The sequence below is a fragment of the Stylophora pistillata genome, chromosome 14, assembly GCF_964205215.1.
Source record: "Stylophora pistillata chromosome 14, jaStyPist1.2, whole genome shotgun sequence".
In the NCBI taxonomy this organism is placed as follows: domain Eukaryota; kingdom Metazoa; phylum Cnidaria; class Anthozoa; order Scleractinia; family Pocilloporidae; genus Stylophora; species Stylophora pistillata.
In genome coordinates, this window is record NC_142532.1 from 21,735,867 (window position 1) to 21,754,537 (window position 18,671).

General features: G+C 37.9%; 1 protein-coding gene across 6 annotated transcripts in view; it reads right to left on the bottom strand.

Moving 5' to 3' along the window:
* Positions 1-18,671, bottom strand: part of LOC111336921 (tensin-3) — a 53,325-nt gene that overhangs the window by 22,521 nt on the left and 12,133 nt on the right. For 5 of the 6 annotated variants that reach the window (XM_022943096.2, XM_088745404.1, XM_088745403.1 and 2 more), the window contains exons 5-20: positions 18,044-18,079; positions 16,964-17,031; positions 16,495-16,562; positions 16,268-16,365; positions 15,982-16,032; positions 15,396-15,451; positions 15,227-15,293; positions 14,658-14,722; positions 13,710-13,793; positions 13,419-13,472; positions 12,366-12,424; positions 11,716-11,776; positions 11,503-11,575; positions 10,063-10,192; positions 9,659-9,724; positions 9,378-9,539 (exon numbers count right to left, since the gene is read on the bottom strand). In XM_022943096.2, coding sequence (XP_022798831.2) covers positions 9,378-9,539; positions 9,659-9,724; positions 10,063-10,192; positions 11,503-11,575; positions 11,716-11,776; positions 12,366-12,424; positions 13,419-13,472; positions 13,710-13,793; positions 14,658-14,722; positions 15,227-15,293; positions 15,396-15,451; positions 15,982-16,032; positions 16,268-16,365; positions 16,495-16,562; positions 16,964-17,031; positions 18,044-18,079 — 1,198 coding nt within the window. The other variant, XM_088745407.1, reaches the window with a different exon arrangement.

Genomic DNA, 18,671 nt, shown 5'->3' on the forward strand with positions numbered 1-18,671 from the left:
ATGAAAATAATTCCGTTATCTCTAAAACAAAGAGTGAAACAATGGTAAAATACGGCGAGTTATCTACCTGAGCTTGGGTTATTGTGATTGACTGCTTAACTGGTATCATGCTCATTGAATATTATAAAAACAAATTTTCAACAAAATTCCCGATAGTTCGAAGGAGACGACACAAAATGAAAGTCATAACAATATTTTTGTTTAACAAAAAGAACGTTTTTGTTTTATTTTGTTCCGAGCGTAAAAGTGTTTCCTTTTCAACGAATTCTCCCGAATTACAATCAAATAAATACACAAATTAAACTTCTAATTATGAAAGATTTAAATGGAACATAAAATATCTTTTGTGCAATAAATGCACCTATCAGACCTGTATACGACATTACAAAATGGCAAACAGGCGACGAAAACGAAAATAAAAAGGACAGACAGCTCTTAATCAAGCAACAGTCGGTGGGATGGTTACAAAGAGAGATCGCGATAAAAGATTCCTTTTATCATCGGTTTGTTTCAAGCAGAGAGAGCTTCATAAAGGTGAACAAAGGATTCGAATTAATTACTCCTGAGATCACTCAGTGGTAAGCGACAATCTAACGTGAATTGGAATTTGATTGTTTAAGTCGAAAATTTCAACTAAGCAACAGGACTTTGATTCTATGCAAGTTTAAACACCCATACCATGTCCGAACAAAAACCCTTCATTTTCCCTTCTAATAGCTGAGAACTTCTGTAATGTTAATCGCAAAAGTGTAGTGGTACATCAGAGACGATAATGATTCGTTTTTTTTTTCTTCGCTTGTGTGCTTACGGTCAATTAATTATGCTAAGAGAAATTAACTATCAATCGAGAGAAAATCATGTAGAGTCATCTATCTAGAGTAATTCTATCGTTAGCAAAGGCGCGTTGGCAAAATATGAACAGTTAAAAGAAAGTAGATATCGCAGAAGAAGACCAGCATATCCGTTACCCTTCGTAGCTGTAACATTCACCAGTATGATGAATGCCATCAAAATCGATATCTAATCAATAAAAGTGGATAGTCTTCCAGCAAGAGTTAGCTGGGTCACGCAACATACTCTTTCCCGACCGAGCTCCTTACGAGACGAAACCAGAAAAAGGAAAAAAAAACACCACTCCGCAAGTGTTCAATATGTCAGTTCTCTCCACAATTCTAACACACTGTCAGGAAGTTAGGCGATGAGAATGAAGAAAATTATCAACAAGAAGATATTGACCTGATAAAAAACCAAGTTCTCAGGATTGGTCAACAAAGAAATGTGTGGTCTGGTTGGGAGAAATTAGTTCCTAGATATTAAGAATGTAAACATCATATCAGACTCTACAGAGTGCTGTGTTATGACCTCCAAGCACGCCCTTGTCATAAGGGATTCAGGACGCGCATTTTTTTCCGTCAGCGGGAAGACTTAAGACATGTCGGGGAGAAGTTTGCCGGGGTTTGAACTCATTAGAGAGATTAAGCACCGTGTTTACGTGAAACAGCAAACGACAGCTTGCCCTTTCACATAACACGTAAAATAGCGCGAACCTTACTGCTTTCGCTTCGCGCGAGCTCACGCCAGGGTGGATCTGAAGGTGCTCTCGTATGACCTACAAAGAATAGTTTTGGTGCCCTTTTTCCGGCAATTAGCTTCTACTCTGTGAGAGAAAAAGTGAAGAAAATATTACGTGTACAGCAAACGCGAAACAGTTTACTAGCATGTAGATAAAGGCTGAAAGTTTCTAAAGAAACTGTGGTGCTGCGTCGGTGGGGGTAACAAGGTAATTTGGTTATATCAACTAAGTTGAAATTGTAAATTGGCCACCGTTAGCCCTTCGTTATTCGCTCTGACGAAGGGGCTAACGCTCGAAACGTCAGCTTTTTTATTCGTTACGGTGGCCAATTTACAATTTCAACTTAGTTAATATAACCAAATTACTAGCATGTAGAAACGGCATAGCGCAATCGGCAACGTGAAAAAATGACGTGAAAATCGCGGTCACGTGGTCACTATTGCCGTTCACGTTTCACGTAAGCGCGGAGCTCAATCTCTCTATTTGCACCAGACCCCTTGGCAGACCTCTCGAAAGCTCGCGTTGCTCAAAGCCTCTCTCCCGCGGGCGAAGAAAAGCACGAGCTGTAGCGCTAATAATGAAGGCTTGGTCGTAGGCTAGACATTTTAGTGTACCATATCCTTGAGTCGAGCTGAGCTATGCGTTGTGTTATTGGCTGAGACAAAATGCGTCTTTTTTGTCAAATGACCTTAAATATCAGAAAAACTTAACAAAAGAGATGCGGCGAGGTTTCATGTCGCGAGATTTAGTTCTCTTTTTCTTTTAAATAACACCAATGCGTTTCCTCTCATCACGTAAAGTGTATCGAATAAACTATATGACCTAGCGGCATGCTGTAAAACGTGGGCTACTTGTACAGGGCGCCTTATGACAATTGTGGGTGTCTAAACTGAGGAAAGAAAATCATCACAAATTTAAGGTTAAAAATAGGTCTACAAAGCGCCAGAAGGTATGTAAACCGAGTTAACTTCTTCCGATGTAAGAGCTTTTTCCGTTGAAGATCGCGAAGGCGAAAAGAGAAAAACTTAAAAGAGTATCCATCAGTGGTAACAACATACAGCTCGGGTTAGTATTAAGTCAATTTTCTTAAAAAATAAACTGAAAATTTTTAATCGGAGGTCTGAAGGCTGCGTTATTACAAGTACATTCTGTATCATGCTTTGGCGATGTCTATCCAGCGGTTTTTTTTTGGCTTGTCAACGATGTTCTTTAATCAAGTGGAAAATTTTTAAAGAAACTGTGTTGCTGCCGCAGTAGAGGTTATTACAAGATAATTTGGTTTTATTTCCTTGATAATGTAAATTGGCAACAGTTACGAGTTTCTTTAGCTGACATTTCAAGCGTTAGACCTTTCTCAACGCGACGTCAGCCTTTGAAAATTTCGACGGTGACCAATTTATATCATCACCTCGGTTGACGAAACTAAATTATCCTGTTCTATTATGACATTTAGGGACCTTAAGAAACCACGACGGCGACGGCAACGAGGACGTGGAAAAACAAGAGATCTAATTGGCAGAAAAATAGCTCAGCACGTGCGTTTTGAAACTTTGTACATTTCTTAGCCGTCCTATGCAAAACAACAACGTGAAATCGCCAAAATTTGCGTCGTCTGCGAACCGAAACCGCGACGGCAAATTATTTCAATTTTCATTTGGAACTCAACGGCTACTTTATTCGTCATGCTGAAGTTGAGCTGTGGCGCTGTATGAGACAGTAAGCTCCTGTAGCCATTTTTGAAATTCTAACCAAGAGTAGAAATTCATTTTTAATCGAAGTCTTCCTTGGCGTCGCCGTCGCGGTTTCTTAAAGTCCCTATTGATTACGTACAACTTGTGCTTACAGTATAACAAAAGCTGCAGGTGAAGTAGACTATAAATAAAGCTCTTAAAATAGGAACCAGTGAATTGATCATAGGAGTAGAATTTCGAGGAAAGATGAACACTTACTAAGTTCTTTGTAAGCAAACAAGTTGCACTGTAAATCGATAGCCTTGAAATACAAACCTGCTCAGAAATTAAAACACAATTACAAGTTGAAGCACCTTCACTGGCAAAAGGTACAATTGGGTACGTTCAAATATTAGTCTCTTGGGCTGGTTCCAAATTATCACATAAACCTGTTAATTACCTCCCTCACATGATCTAGGATTGAAGTGTTTACCACCAACTAAAGGCAAAATTTATTCGAACGGTACACACCTACCTGAAAATATACCTTTTGAGTAATACTCAACGGCACAGAATTTCTGCGAACGAGACATTCTAACTTTTAATAGCATTTGTGCATAGTTATCGTTCGCCGGCAATTGATAACCACATCGAAAAAATTTAAAGGGTTCACAAACTAGGTGGATGAGCTTTAGAATATGACTTGTCACATGAAAGCCATCGAGCTGAAAATTCTTGCGGTTGTATCAATAGAAAGCATATGAAATAAACAAACTCGCATCAATTTGCAAAGGGTCGAACGCAACGGAAGTCATTCCCTCAAAGCAGAAAAGCCATAAATTTTCTACTTTTGACAGCAATTTATCATGAAATTACTTTAGAGTAGCTTATATTGTAACCATCGAAAAGATTACTAGAAGGTATATTGCTTCGTTTGATAACAAATGGAATCATTAATGGACTGTTAAATGCTTCAGATTTCTCGTCTGTTATATGATGAACGTTCAGCAATCAGGCATGTTATGATTTCACTTACGTTGGTTTGTCATTTTGGGTTAATAAAAGAAAGGACATGATTTATGACAGAAGATACTTATCTGACAATTTAACAAATTTAATTAAACCGATTGAGAAATGAAAAATGTTTTCCACAACATCCGATGAGTAATTTGTGGTCAAGTGGAGAGGCAACTTGCGATACCCTCTGGATAATTCACTAAGTAAATCGAAGTTCCTACATGCATGGAAATAAAAGGCTGTCTAGTCTTAAAGGCAAACCGTGTGTTTACAATATAAACTCATCTTATTGCACTTCAAGGAAAACCACAACTGAAAACAAACGCATGTAAACGAACTTCCGAAGGGGCTACTGTTTAAAATGTTTCATTTAGTGACCAGTTTGTGTGAAATTGCGTAGGTCGAGATAAACTGAAGCTTTCGAAACATCTTGTTTTTCGAACAGAATGTATGCATTCAAATAAACAGATTGCTCAGATGCTACCGAGATTTACGGCAAAACATGAAAATGCCATAAACATGAAATTGCTCGTACAAGTAAAGGAAACAATTCATCATGCTCGTTTAGTATTGATTACAGACAAAGGAGTATATAAATTAGTTCTCTGGAGATTGAAATATCGTATCGACCTCCATTGAAAAGGATGACAAATAACGAACTAATGATATTAAACGCAAAGAAAAGACGCGAAAACATTGCCTCGTACTCGACCTTTTCCCTAGCAAGTATTCAAGGAACTTTTACTCATTATCGCAAGCAATCGAGCAGAAATGAACGATGAATTAAAAGAGAGAGACAGGAAAAAAAACATAACAATAACGAACTAGGGCATAGAAATAGTAACGAAACTTATTCTCTACCTGGTGTTAAGGTATCGCTGGCGAGAATTTCTCCAAGTGTAACTACTGTTGAACACTTCATAGATGTAGTCCCACGCTGAGCAATTTAAGTACTGCACCTTGTCATATCAACCATACTACATGAAATAATTATAAAATAATTATTCTGTCCGACAGACGCATGGATAGTCACAGGTCTATCAACCGCTTGATCAATATTTTAACCCTCGTTGCTGATCGTCATATATTCAGTTCAAGGCTGGTTTTAATAACTTAGCACAACATGCGCTTGCACTGAGGTTTCGCACAGACTTTCTTATTCTGGCATTGTCAATCTTCAGTGCAGAAGAGAGAGCTTTCTATGTGTCGCTTGTAACGAGAAATTTGTATTTGATCTCTCGTTGTTGAATGGTTTAAGAAGTTTGGGCTTATGCCAAAAGCACTTTCATGTTATCTAAAGTTGATCTCGAGGGTCACTGACAATAAATGAACAGTTGGAAAGGTGACAATAACATGAAAGCGGACGTAATTTTGCTGGCACAAAATCACGATTTCCTTCTCTTTTGAGAAAGAAATTGTCTTCTTCATCTCGTTTCCTAAAAATCTTTGGTGTAAAAGGCTTGCTGAACCGCAGAGCAGAAGGTTACGAGGTCACGGCTCCCTTACAAGTGGTAATACAGAACCAACTGAGAGATCAAGTCAACAGAAACGGCAATGCAACAGTACGGAGGGAGAACGAAAGAGAAAAACAATCGACATCTTTACATGTTTAACGAATAACATTGTAATGAAAAATATTGTAACTAGAGATGATTGTCTACGGAACTGTTTTCATAGAGAATTTGTCTCATTTTTTTTCCTTTTTCAGAAACAGGATTTTTCTTTTAGAGGAGGGGAGGGGAAGGGAGGGGAGGGGAGGGGAAGGGAGGGGAGGGGAGGGGAAGGGAGGGGAGGGGAGGGGAAGGGAGGGGAGGGGAGGGGAAGGGAGGGGAGGGGAGGGGAAGGGAGGGGAGGGGAGGGGAAGGGAGGGGAGGGGAGGGGAAGGGAGGGGAAGGGAGGGGAGAGGAGGGGAGGGGAGGGGAGGGGAGGGGAGGGGAAGGGAGGGGAGGGGAGGGGAGGGGAAGGGAGGGGAAGGGAGGGGAGGGGAGGGGAAGGGAGGGGAAGGGAGGGGAGGGGAGGGGAAGGGAGGGGAGGGGAGGAGAGGGGAAGGGAGGGGAGGGGAGGGGAAGGGAGGGGAGGGGAGGGGAAGGGAGGGGAGGGGAGGAATTTCATACAAAAAAGATGTTTTTGATCATACTGCAAATATAAATCCACGAAAACTAACTACAGTTTATTTTAAGCATGAAGCGGAGAGACGTAGAACATTAAAAAATCACGTGTAACAATTTTATCATTTTAGATTGTTATGACTTAAATTTACATTGAAAACAGCAAACTCACTAGTGTCAATAACAATTACAATAATTTTATTAATTTCTATTGCGCAATTATCAATATAAATTTTCAATTGCGCATAAAGTCAGGCGCAGTGTCAGTCTGAGCAGAATCTTTATTTTGACCCGCAAACTTTTAATAACTCATTAGTCCAGCTACTACGCTGAAGAAATAACAGTGACTTTAAAACGCACCTTCAAAATTTAATCCAACGAAAATGTAAAACCCAAAAATGCTGGGTTCAGACAGTTACATGACGTCATCAAATTCTTACTTTATTAATGACTTTATTTAAACTCGGATGAAAATGAGGCTTGTTAGACCTCTAGCAAGTGAGATGCTAATACACAGACAGACCTAAGTTTCTCCATCAATATTCTTACTTAAGCATGGTAACTAGTTGAGTCCAAAAATTTCAATCTTATCATAATAAATACAAATACAATAATGTTGTAAAATAGATAAATGAATTAATTGAGATTTTTAGGGGTTTATTTGTCAGACTATCAAAGTCACACCATCGGCACTATTTTTGTCTGTGAATTTAGCTTTAGAAGTTGAACGTAAAATTCCATTGGAAAGTAATACTTGAAATTCAAGACGCGTTCACAAAAAAAAAAAAATCTCACTCAAACCTTAAAAAATTATATAAACAAAGGATTTCAAAGTGGTATCTTAGAAGTTCAAAAGTATTATGCAAAACGAGCTGATGAAAATCGCTGATTTCATATAAATTTAAGAAAAAAATAGCAATTCTCCTTTTTAGATTTTTTTTTTGGTCAATTCTATTATAGCAACGCTACTACGAAGTGAGGGATTTAGCGGGCGTTAAATTCAAGAACATATGTAAGTTTATTCATCAGTTAGTTAGCGATGTCTCAGCCGAGCAGTTTAACTCTTTTAAAAACTCTCCATCGATTACTGAAAATGTAGCAATGGAATAAACACGACGTTTTTTAAGCGGTGTTAGTTTTGCAGTTGCTGTACTCAGCGCACAATTCAGCCCATGTCTTGCATACACCGTTGATGGAACAAGACGCTGTTCTCTGTCCAAAAACAGGTTTTCAGTTGTGAAAATAAAAAAAATTAACACAAAAAAAACGTGGTACAGAGGTCTAACACTAAAAAGTAAATAGCAGATAATGTTTGGTAGCCTCTCACAACAAAGAAAAAACACTTCGTCAATTCACGATTCGCTATCTTTTTCAAACCGCAAATCATCGACACGATTGTACATGTATCTTTCACAATATGAATCCCTAAACTCCGGTAGTTTTTCTCTCTACATGTTAAAGAACATTCTGACCGAGTGTCGTAAAACCAAAACCAGAATAACACCATCGACCAATCAGAACGAATGAAGCTATCACAAGGAACTAATAAGAGATGAAAGGAAATGCAAGCTTACTGCCTATAGCACGAGAAAATATGAGTAACCACTTGAAGTCGTGACTAAAGAGAATGGTAGTACAACAGCTAGCCGTAAGCAGTCCAAAACAATCCTCGACGTATGCTAAAATCTTAGCTCGTATTTTCAAGCTTTGTTCTCTGGCAAAGCATCTCAACCATTAACACAGACCAGCGGTTGTTGCGAGAGCAACATCGCTGTGTTTACAAAGGGAAAAACAACATAGGTTGGAGTTGTCACAACACTTGTTAACTGATTCGTGTGACTTTCTGAGTGATTGGCTGACAAATGAACCCCTCCAAACAAGAAATAAATAATCAGTGGACTTGTAGAATCCAGTAAACGTGAGTAGAATGCGAACATAAAATTTACGTTTGAAAAAATCTATTAACAATATCTTACAAATATGACAAATTAAAACAAGTAAAAATATTAGGTAAAAACAATCATCCTCACAGGACAGCGGCAATTTAAGCAATTGCAGAAAAGTAGCTTGAAAAAATTCAGGCTTCGACGGAATTCGAACCCAGGCCTCCAAGATACAAGTTAAGCTCTATTACCAACTGAGCTAAGAAGACTAACGTTGGGAGCGAGGGAAAATTTGAAGTATTCCTGTTTCTCGAGGAAGAATCTGACCACAATTTTTTTCATAATATTTAAATAGTTCTCGTCATATCTAAATCTTGCCTATTGGCTTCTTAATGTTCTTTTTCAATCTAAAGCATTCAAATAAATTGTTCTTGAAAATTGTTATGTTAAGCCCTTTTGAGAAAGGTCAACTGTTTCTGCATGAAGAAGCAAAATAAGTTCTTTAAACTTGTTCAATATTCTTACACTACGTCGTTAAGTCCCATTAAACAGGATCCTTAAACAATTAACCGTTTTAGTCCTTTGGACCATTATCCGCTGATTCAAGTTTTCACTAAATTATGTATAAAACTCTAGCGTGTAACCAATAAAATGACAGTTACTGAGCAGTAATTTCATTTGGTGCTGTTTATTACGCCACGTACGGTAGTTCCAACTCTTAAATCTGTGGATGAAACTCTAGTGTGTGACCATTCAAAGGAAAGCTAACAAGCAGCTCTGGTACTCTTTGCTCTCTAAAGCGCTCTTCGACTGAGTGTCGTAACACCCAAAACCAAAGTAATCAAAACGACCAAACAGAAGAAAGAAAAATACCTTAAAGAGACAAAGATAACTAAAAAAAAAACAAACAAACAAACCAAACCCAACTGCTTAAAGCGCGGGAAAACGCAGGCGACCAATTCGTGGTTTCAGTTTCGCATCTGATTGGTTGAGAGAGTGGCGCGAGATTTCTGGACCAATCACAGAGCGACTTAGAGTAAAACCAAAGTAGTCCCGGAATTTTCAGACACTCAATAGAAAACTGCTCTGTTTTACAAATGTTAACTGTTCCAAGAAGATGTTTTACCTTCTTTCGTATTACTTGCACCTGCTACAGATGAACCCGCACCATCCGTACTGCTCTCATACCAGTTATCCAGGGCCAATGGGTAAAGGACAGTGTCAGGATTCTCCACTGGTTGTAGCGAATGTCTAATAATTGAGCGCAGTCTCTCGTTGATTTTGATATCTGGAAGATATAAGTCAGATTATTGTCACTTTTGTTAAAACAGAAAAAGCCAAAAATGTGTTCACTTCGGCACCTGGAGCGATGTTCACTTGGTGGTAAAAGGAACAAGTTTCTCTCACCTGATACAAAGTTGCCCGTAGCAGAAAAGACAAATTCTACTTTACATCCGTCTGGAAATTTCCTATCTGTTGTTGGAAATAAAGACAGAAGTCTGAGAGCGGGCCCTCGTCATTAACGCTTCGGAACAAGAGTTCCTCCAAAAATTAACGCTTTGAGCAACTCAAGCCTGCAAGAGGTTTGCAATGGGTCTAGGACTAATAATGAGCCCCAGACCCCCGGCTAATCTCTCCCCTCTCAAGTCTTAGGTTGCAAAATAAACTTGATAGTCAATTCCTACTTTCGTTTTTGGAGGGTTTTTTTTTCGCACGATAAATTCCCTACTTTGGCCTTCGTTTTAGAGGGAGTGTACCGTGTCGAAGCGGTTCGGTATTCCAAAAACCAATTCAGCACATGTGGTACATACCTTTACAGGCGTCATCCAATTCAATTTTGTCCAGCTCTAGGCCATAATCCCTAATGGCGCCAGTATGAAACTGACATCTAAAAATGATATCACGACCAGACGAAAGAGTGTTCTTGTGATAACACTTGATCTATGAGACAAACAAGATCCCTTACATTAGAGAAAAAAAAAATCAACTCAGGGTCAAAATGAATCCAGAATGATTGAATTAATTTTGGTTTATTGTGTTCTGCGATTGGTTAAGATAATTCGTGCCAGTTCTTTAACAAATCAAATGCAAAGTTTCAACCACTAGCGACTGACGACGTTACAAGAATTTTCCCGGCAGTTTGCTTGTTTTTACCCTGAGTCCTTGATGGGTGAACATGGGTATTTGCAATATTTTCCCTTCGCTCTGATTGTTGGTTGTGATTCTTCGGACTTGCTGTAAAGGGGACACCTACCCAATCGGAAAGTGCTATAACCATCTAACCCCTGGGATGATATCGTCAATTCTCCCCTCTACACGTGATAATTTTGGTTGTAAATGGGTTAAGAAAATATGAGAATACTTAAAGTGTATATGACATGAAATTTTTTTTTTCCTTTTCTGCTAGTTCGATATATATAACAAACGGTTCGAGAGTTAAAAATCGTTGAAAATAATTATAAACACATAGTTTTCGTTAAACTACGCGCTAAGTTGGCTTAAAATTTGTCCCCTCGAACGCGCGGCCAAAAGGTCACGTGAACTTAACCTGTGACGTCAGGTTGTTTGACTCTCATTAGACCACTTTCATAAATGGTCAGACGACTCAATACTCTCGGAATCGCTGGACATTTCGAAGCGTGAAACGATAGAATTAAGCGAGTAATCACAGCGTGTTACAAGGAAAACACTGATATTTGTTGACCTTGCCAATCAAAGGATCAAACAACCTGACGTCACGAGTCCAATTCTCGCCCCAGTCTCCGGGAACAATTTTACACATAAATTTAGCATGTTTCGGGGGCTAAAAATCGACGAAAAAATTTGTTTCATTCATTTTAAAATCTTAAACCGTTTATTATACACATGGAACTAGCTATTAACGAAAAAAAAAATTTCGTGTCATATACACTTTAACAATTATTCCACTCGCGCTTGTTGGATATGAGATGATAGAAAGCCAACGAGGCGCGTAGCACCGAGTTGGCTATAATCATCTCATATCCAACAAGCGCGAGTGGAATAATTGTTTTATTAAAAACGCCCCCAAGAAATTATTATTTTGTAAGAAGAAACCGGATTTTTGAGCTTCCTTTTGATTTTAAGCTGACGCATACGCTTACCATATTTGTAGAGTATGGTATATTGGCTCATATACCATAATGGCTAAGCCAATAGAAAGTCTTGAATCGCATTATCCAATGATCCAGTTTGTAATAATTCAAAATAGCACTCAACAAATTTCAAATTACCAGGACATCTCCATGCAGTATCAGTCCTCCTTCTATGGTGATACAAATTCTTTCCATATCTGGCGTCACGTGACTGAAAGCATATTGAAAAAGAGTCATCTTACCAGAAATCCGAGCGCAGACAAATTGATTAAACGCAATCTTTACACCAAATGATTTGGAATAACTGATCGTCTAAAATAAAGTAAATAAAGTTTTACAAACAATACTTACTAAACTCCTGAGGTGTAAATGAGTTTTAGCCCGACATATACTCGCAAGAATGGCTTACAACCTGAAAGCAGCCATGAAACATTTAAAGAGCTGATATGAGCCAATCCACAAAAATAAAAAAATTGAAGCTTTAGCATAATCATGAATTCCCTTAAAAACTGAGTGTCGAAATTAATCCGGGATGGCTCGGCCCTTGCTTTACTTCGATCTGATTGGTCCAGAAAACTCGCGCTACTTTCTCAACCAATCAGATTCAAAACTAAAACCAATCGCGACTCGGGTCATCCGCGTTTTCCCGCGCTTTAGGCAGTTGGGTTGTTTTTACTCTGGGTTCTCATTGGCTCTTAAAAGTATTTTCCTTTCTTCTGATTGGCTGTTGTGATTACTATGGTTTTGGTTTTACGACACACTATCGAAAAGCGCTCTCTAAGATGTTTTGAGTATGTTTTTTTCTTTTCATCTTTTCTACGGAGTTCTTTCATTGATTGAACCGAGTCCTGACCGGCTCAATGTCTACGGTAAGGTACATTGAAAGCATACATGTAGAAATAAAAATATTGTATGATTTCTAACACAGGACTTACAACGATGTTTACTAGGAGTTTTTGGGATTAGGTCAAAACAGAAGATAAATAATACTTTTATCTTACCATCTTTGGTATCAAAACTTGGTATTCCATGAACAATAATGTGATGTAGAAATATGGGACTACAGAAAAAAAAAGCCAAAATATTTAGTAACGAGTTATCGTTACCAAGTAATTTATGAGACCGACAATTTTAACCCTTCAAATCCAAAGGGTCGTAAACATCTAATTTCTGCTAACAATATCAATCCTGAATCATCTATGGACGTCACGAGAATAAAGGAAATGATCACCAACGAGAGAAGCTCTTGATTGTTAAACAAATTCTCCTGGTCAGCACATAAGGAAATGTGTAGAGAACAGTACGGAGAATATGCAAACTGATGTTGGGGTGTAAATGGTGACAACAATGACTGTATCAAAATTCTTAATTGCTAACGCTTTATCTCATTTATGATGGTAATTGAACCGAGTAGAGTGCAATTTGGTCTAAAATCATACGCGTGATTTGAAATCACAAGTTTGATTTCACACCAAAATTGCACAACACGAGGTTCAATTACCACTTTATTACATCCATTTTGAAATCGCCCAAATACAGGACTTGGTCAATTCAAATATTTTACTGATGCAGAACTGAGCCGGTTTTTAAATAAAAAATGGAACCAGAAATGCTTTTACATCTTATTTTGTATGCAAAACAGAAAGACTTTGACATCATGCGTCAAAAACTCAGTCAAGCGTAAAATGAAGCGATTTAGAGCAAAAAATGGTGCGATTTGTGAATAAATCGCTCCAATTAGAGCCAATCAGATTAGAGGGATCACCAGTGATTTCAAAATGGATGTAATAAGATTCTGAAATCGCATTGATCAACACAGGCCCAGACACTTATCATAGGGAAATTTCCAAAAGTGCCCATCCCCCCTTCACACCTTTATATTTATACAGCACCTACACCCAGTAAACAGAAAATGGCTGACAAACAAGAACATGAAAAGACCCATAACTATTGTATTCCAGGGGGTGGACGGTGGGGGTGGACGGTGGGGGTGGACGGTGGGGAAGGGGGAAAGGGGAGCAGGGTTTAAGACGTGGTAAAACCAAAAGACTTACTCTGTGTTAAGTTTGACTTTTCCATCCAAATAATCACTAAAGTAGTGCACATATCTGAAAATGACAAAAAACACCACAATTGATCCTTTTCTAAGACTGCTCTTACTAACAGGACCCCAAGGACAACAGTGTTACACACTGATGGGTTTTCAATCCTGTATAAAAATTCGTTATTATTATTATTATTATTATTATTATTAACTACACAATAAACGTTTAGTTGAAGCGTAGATTTCAAGATTTAACACCATATAAAGACAAGCACAAATGGGTCATTTTTTTTTAACTAACCTTCTCTGTGATGGCTGTGTGACTCCCCCCAAACTGTCATCATAAAATCTCTTCATGGCAAACCAGTCTAGAGCTGCTTGAGGGCTAGCAAGAGAATATGACAGTCAATAAGATTATAGTGTCTAGGATCTGACTCATAATTCTCCCTAAACTTCTTACACATTCCCTTTGAAACTTAGTTAAGAGAATTGGGTGTTATATCAATACACCCTAGACCTGATATTTTTTTTTATTGATTGCACCACAATAGGCCATTTAACAGTTGTGTACTTAGTTGCCAAGCCTTTGATTCAGAGTGAAGCTGAAGGTGACCTTGTTGTGATGGAGACCTGTATCCACTTAGCATGATAACAAAGTAATTTACATTTGAAAGGCAGCAAGGTTTGTATCATAACAAGGTCAACCCTAGCCTCACTCCCATTCAAAGGCTTGGCAACCAAGCACACAACTGTAAAATGGACTATTTTACTGGACACTGTATTGCACTAACAAGGAGAGGGAACGTCAGGAAACAGCACTCTGCCACTTATTGAATTTATTCTTGTTCACCCCATGTTTAAGCCTTCTGCAGTGTTCTGCTGAAAAGTAAAATGATTAGCTTCTTGTCAGTTAATTCTTTTCACCAATCTATGTTTATTCGATCGGAATGTTTAATTGCAAATTAGCCCTGAAAAGCCTTAACAGGTCTGAATTAGTGGTAAGACGCAGATGCTTCTGGCAACAGCCATTAATATCATTAAATATAAGGATGATAATAGAAATATCTTTATCGTTATCATTTCACTATACCGGGGGTATTGTCATCAGTATTAATATTGTTACACAATAATTATGTGAAAGACTTGTGGGATTAATTCAAGAAAAAAGACCACAGCTTGTTCATTTTGACATTACTTGGACACCATGGAGAAAATATGTTGCAGTCTTAAAAAGTTGTTTAAAATTTACCTTGAACATATCTTACTAAAGTGCATGTATGCAGCAATAACAACCCCAGTTCTTCCTTTCCCCCCCTGAAATAATAAATACACAAAGTAATTGAACCCAAAACACAAACAACTACTACAGACTTGCACTTTGTAGTTATTAGTCAAAAACAGTTCTAGCAATGAATGTGAATCTTGTGATATTAAAACAGCTAATGGCAGCTATAAATGTAGCCTGCGTCAGTATGCCCTCTTTATTAGCACTGTGGGACATGGTTTTCTCCGCTCACAAGAAGATTTGAGACCAGTCAGAGAGGGTTTTGTTGAGAGCCTAGTGTTACTAGTGCTAGATCCCTAACAGACCTGACACCCTGGCTTGCATTGCTCAAGGCCTCTTACTGGTGAAGAATCACTCATAATAAGGCCGGCCTCCTCGCAAGCTGGAAGGAGTGCAACACTGTAGGCTTTACAATTGCACTTTGTCGCCCTACTATTCCCTAGTGTAACAGTTGGGAAAACTAGGTGCTACACATCTTAAGAGTGCCTTTTCAAAATAATCAACACAATCACTATTATGATTTTTTTACTAACCTTGCAATGTACAACTACCACATGCAAGGGATCACTCTTGAGCCATGAATCAATTGATTTAATTATGCTGCAAATTAAATACAGAAACAATTGCTGAGTTTGTAATTTGGGGGTTGATTCACTATCTGATTCTCAAAGCAAACTAAAAAAGGCATCAGAAGCAACATACCTACACAATCTTTCAAGAGGTGGGGCTAAGTGATCTGGCCAACCAAAATCTAAAACCTAGTTCACAAAAAAGAAAGTCACAAAAGTACTTCCCGATTCCATTTACTTCTGTACAGAGCTGACATGCAAAGTAACCCATGATCTGATTGCTAATTCTCCCCTCTATCTGTGGCATATTTCCTTGTAAATTAGTTGGGAGAATTTGATGTTAAATCAAGATAACAACTTCTACCTGATAAGTTTAAGTATTCCCATTACCTGTTTGATTGTGTTTGAAGTGATTAACATGTAACTTCTCCCTATAATATCCATATGTTACCCAGATATCAGGTAACGAGTTTTCTCCAACTTAATTATCAGGTAGAAGTTGTCATTTTGATCTAACACCAAATTCTCTTAGATACTTGGGTAGGAAATGTGTTGCAGCTAGAGAGGAGACAAAAAATCAGGTCTTGGGGGTTAAAGGGTTTAAAAATCTCATTTCAAGGGGGTAGGGTAGGGGGTCAGAGGCCTAAGTTGACTTACCACCCAAAGATTAATGAAATTCCACATTGTGTCTCAAAATTGAAGCAATGCAGGAAACTTACTTGGTGATTCAGTTTGGATATGTCATATCTTCTTTCAGATAGATTAAAAACCTGAAAAAATAATAAAGCAAACAAATAAAAAATGATCAGAGGAGCAAACAGCATGGCAGGGTATCAATATGCAATTAGAGATCACAGAATTCTCTGACCACCTTGGATAATAAATTATTCTTATTTTGAAAAATAACTCAATATATCATTTGCACTATCTATCTCAAGTGAATAAATAGAAAAAAGGACAAATAAAAAAGAAAAAAAGGGAAGAAAAGGAAACACTTCAGCTTACCATGTATTTATCTTGATGATTTGTCTGTAGCATTTTTGCAACTTCTCTGAGGTTATTTCTGTAGGTTGTTTCCAAGCCAGAGGCTGGAAATGACATTGCTATAATTTCCACAAGAAGAATAGAAAAAACTCAGCATTTAATTTGTTTGACTCAGCAGCAAATCTGTGGTAGCAGGAAGAACAATGACAGTGACTATATATAATGATAAAAACCATTTCCACGCTAACCTATAATCCTGTCTGTGATGTACGTCATGTCCAGATCAAAATTTTCATCCACATGTCGCACTCTATTCCTGGAACATTAAGGGGATAATAAATGTAAAGTTAAGACACTGATTTGTAAAATCAAAGTTGTCATGTCAATGGGACCACTGGACAAGCATCTTAAAGTTGCTGAACATCTTCAAAGAACAAGCAAAAAAGGATTAGAGTTATACAAGTGAAAGCTGGTTTTGAGGCATTGATTAAATGACAATTTAACCATGCCACTTCAGAGCAACAATTAGATTGCAAGGAACATACTGAGATTGGAACTGGAAAAGACAAACTTGCCATTACAAAGTCATGCAGGGGTCAAATGTCTCTACACTAACTTTCTAGTGACTTACACTGCTTTTTACTTTTGGTTAGTTATGAGGGCTTTATACAAAGTCCTCATTTTTTTTTCTGAGATGGGAAAAGCATGAGACAGTACCTGGAAACTCTATGCCGCATGTGATGGCAGATGTTTGTCACAAGGTTTTTGGGTGATGCTGGTAGCCGCTGGGAAAAAAAAATTTAATAAAACACTCACATAAAAATAAAATTTCATTTCATATTTTTAGATTTAAACTAGCAGTAGAAGTATCTGTATGTGCTCATGCAGGCTCTCATAGATTAATAAACAAAAAGAGTTCACACACCAAAATGTTTCCAAAAAGCCTCAACATCTTTAAGTGTAAGCCTCAACATCTTTAAGTGTAAGCCTCTTGCAAATGCAATGTTCTCCCTCATTTTGAGCACAACAAGTTAAGTAAGAAAAAATTTTAAACCAGTAGTATGAGCAATCCTTATTACTTGTGAAATGTTCAAGAATTCCAAGCATTTTTTAACTAGTACCAGTGATAAGAGGTGCTACAGAGGTAAATTTTACCATTTACTGCTTGAAAAGGAAAACACTGCAAATACTAAGTTCATCTATATCTGGCTTGCACGATGGTAATGGAAACCACAGGTCAGTCATGCTTACTTTCGAGAATGAGACCTTTCTTGAATCAGCCTTCACAACCATTTTCAATTCAACCAAGAACTAAAAATGTGGCTTGTTCTAAGCGTGCATGTCTTTTGAACCTTAACACTGATTTGCAACTCAAGTTGTATGACCCCAAAATATGAACTATGACCTCCAACAGAGTGTAAAAATACTTTCAGGAAGAAATGAACTGTGATCCAAGGGGGATAAGAAATTCATCAGTTAACACCAGAAAATGTCAGGAAGTTGTTATAACTCAAAGAGGATATCTGTATCTCAAACATGGTAAGATGATCAATAGCTGAGAGAATAAAGGGGGTCAGTTACAAAGGAAACTGTGGTGCTGAGTTGGTGTGGGGTATCACAAGATAATCTACTTGTTTTATCGACTGAGTTGATCATTCAAATCTCAGTCAGGGTACATGCATAGAGAGTATCTAGAGCATCAGTTCCAAGCATTAGCCCTGGCTTATAATAGGAAAAAAGATGAATTGTCTGATAGTGGTAATTATGACTTATTTGTTCACATATTATCTTACTTACCGATCTTTTACCTAAGTCCACTTCATCATGCGATGTCTGCACAAAAATCACCAGAGAAAAAGAATCATTTGAGATCTAATTGACCAAAATCAATTTGAATAAGGTAAAATTTTTCTCATTAAGAGAAAATAGCAACCTGATTTCATAGCAACCTGATTACTCTATTGTTTAGCCAGTAAACCCTGCATTTGACAAAATGCTCTTTTGCAAGTTACAACTTGTCAAATACTTACCTGACTTTTTCCTAAGGTAATCACCAGACAAGTGAGCACAGTAGAGGCTCCCATTAAACCCCCAGGGAAACCTCTAATTTTTGGGGCTCCCATACGGAGAGGTTAAATTATTGGGGGCCAGTGATAGCCATCATAGAAGGGGGAGGGGGGTTTACAGAAGAGGGGCTTATCAAAGCCAAAGCTTACAATAATGCAATTCATTATTATTTTTTTTTGTTGAAATTAACTTAGAAATTCAAAACAAAAACCAACACTGACAGGCCTTTAAAATAAGACTTGTTCATATTTTGCATGGAAACATCACCATGCCCAAATTAAATACATAACAGTACTTCTACTGCTTTAGAGTCTTGTCTCTTTTTTGTTTGGGCAAGGGAAAAGGAATGAAGGGGTCA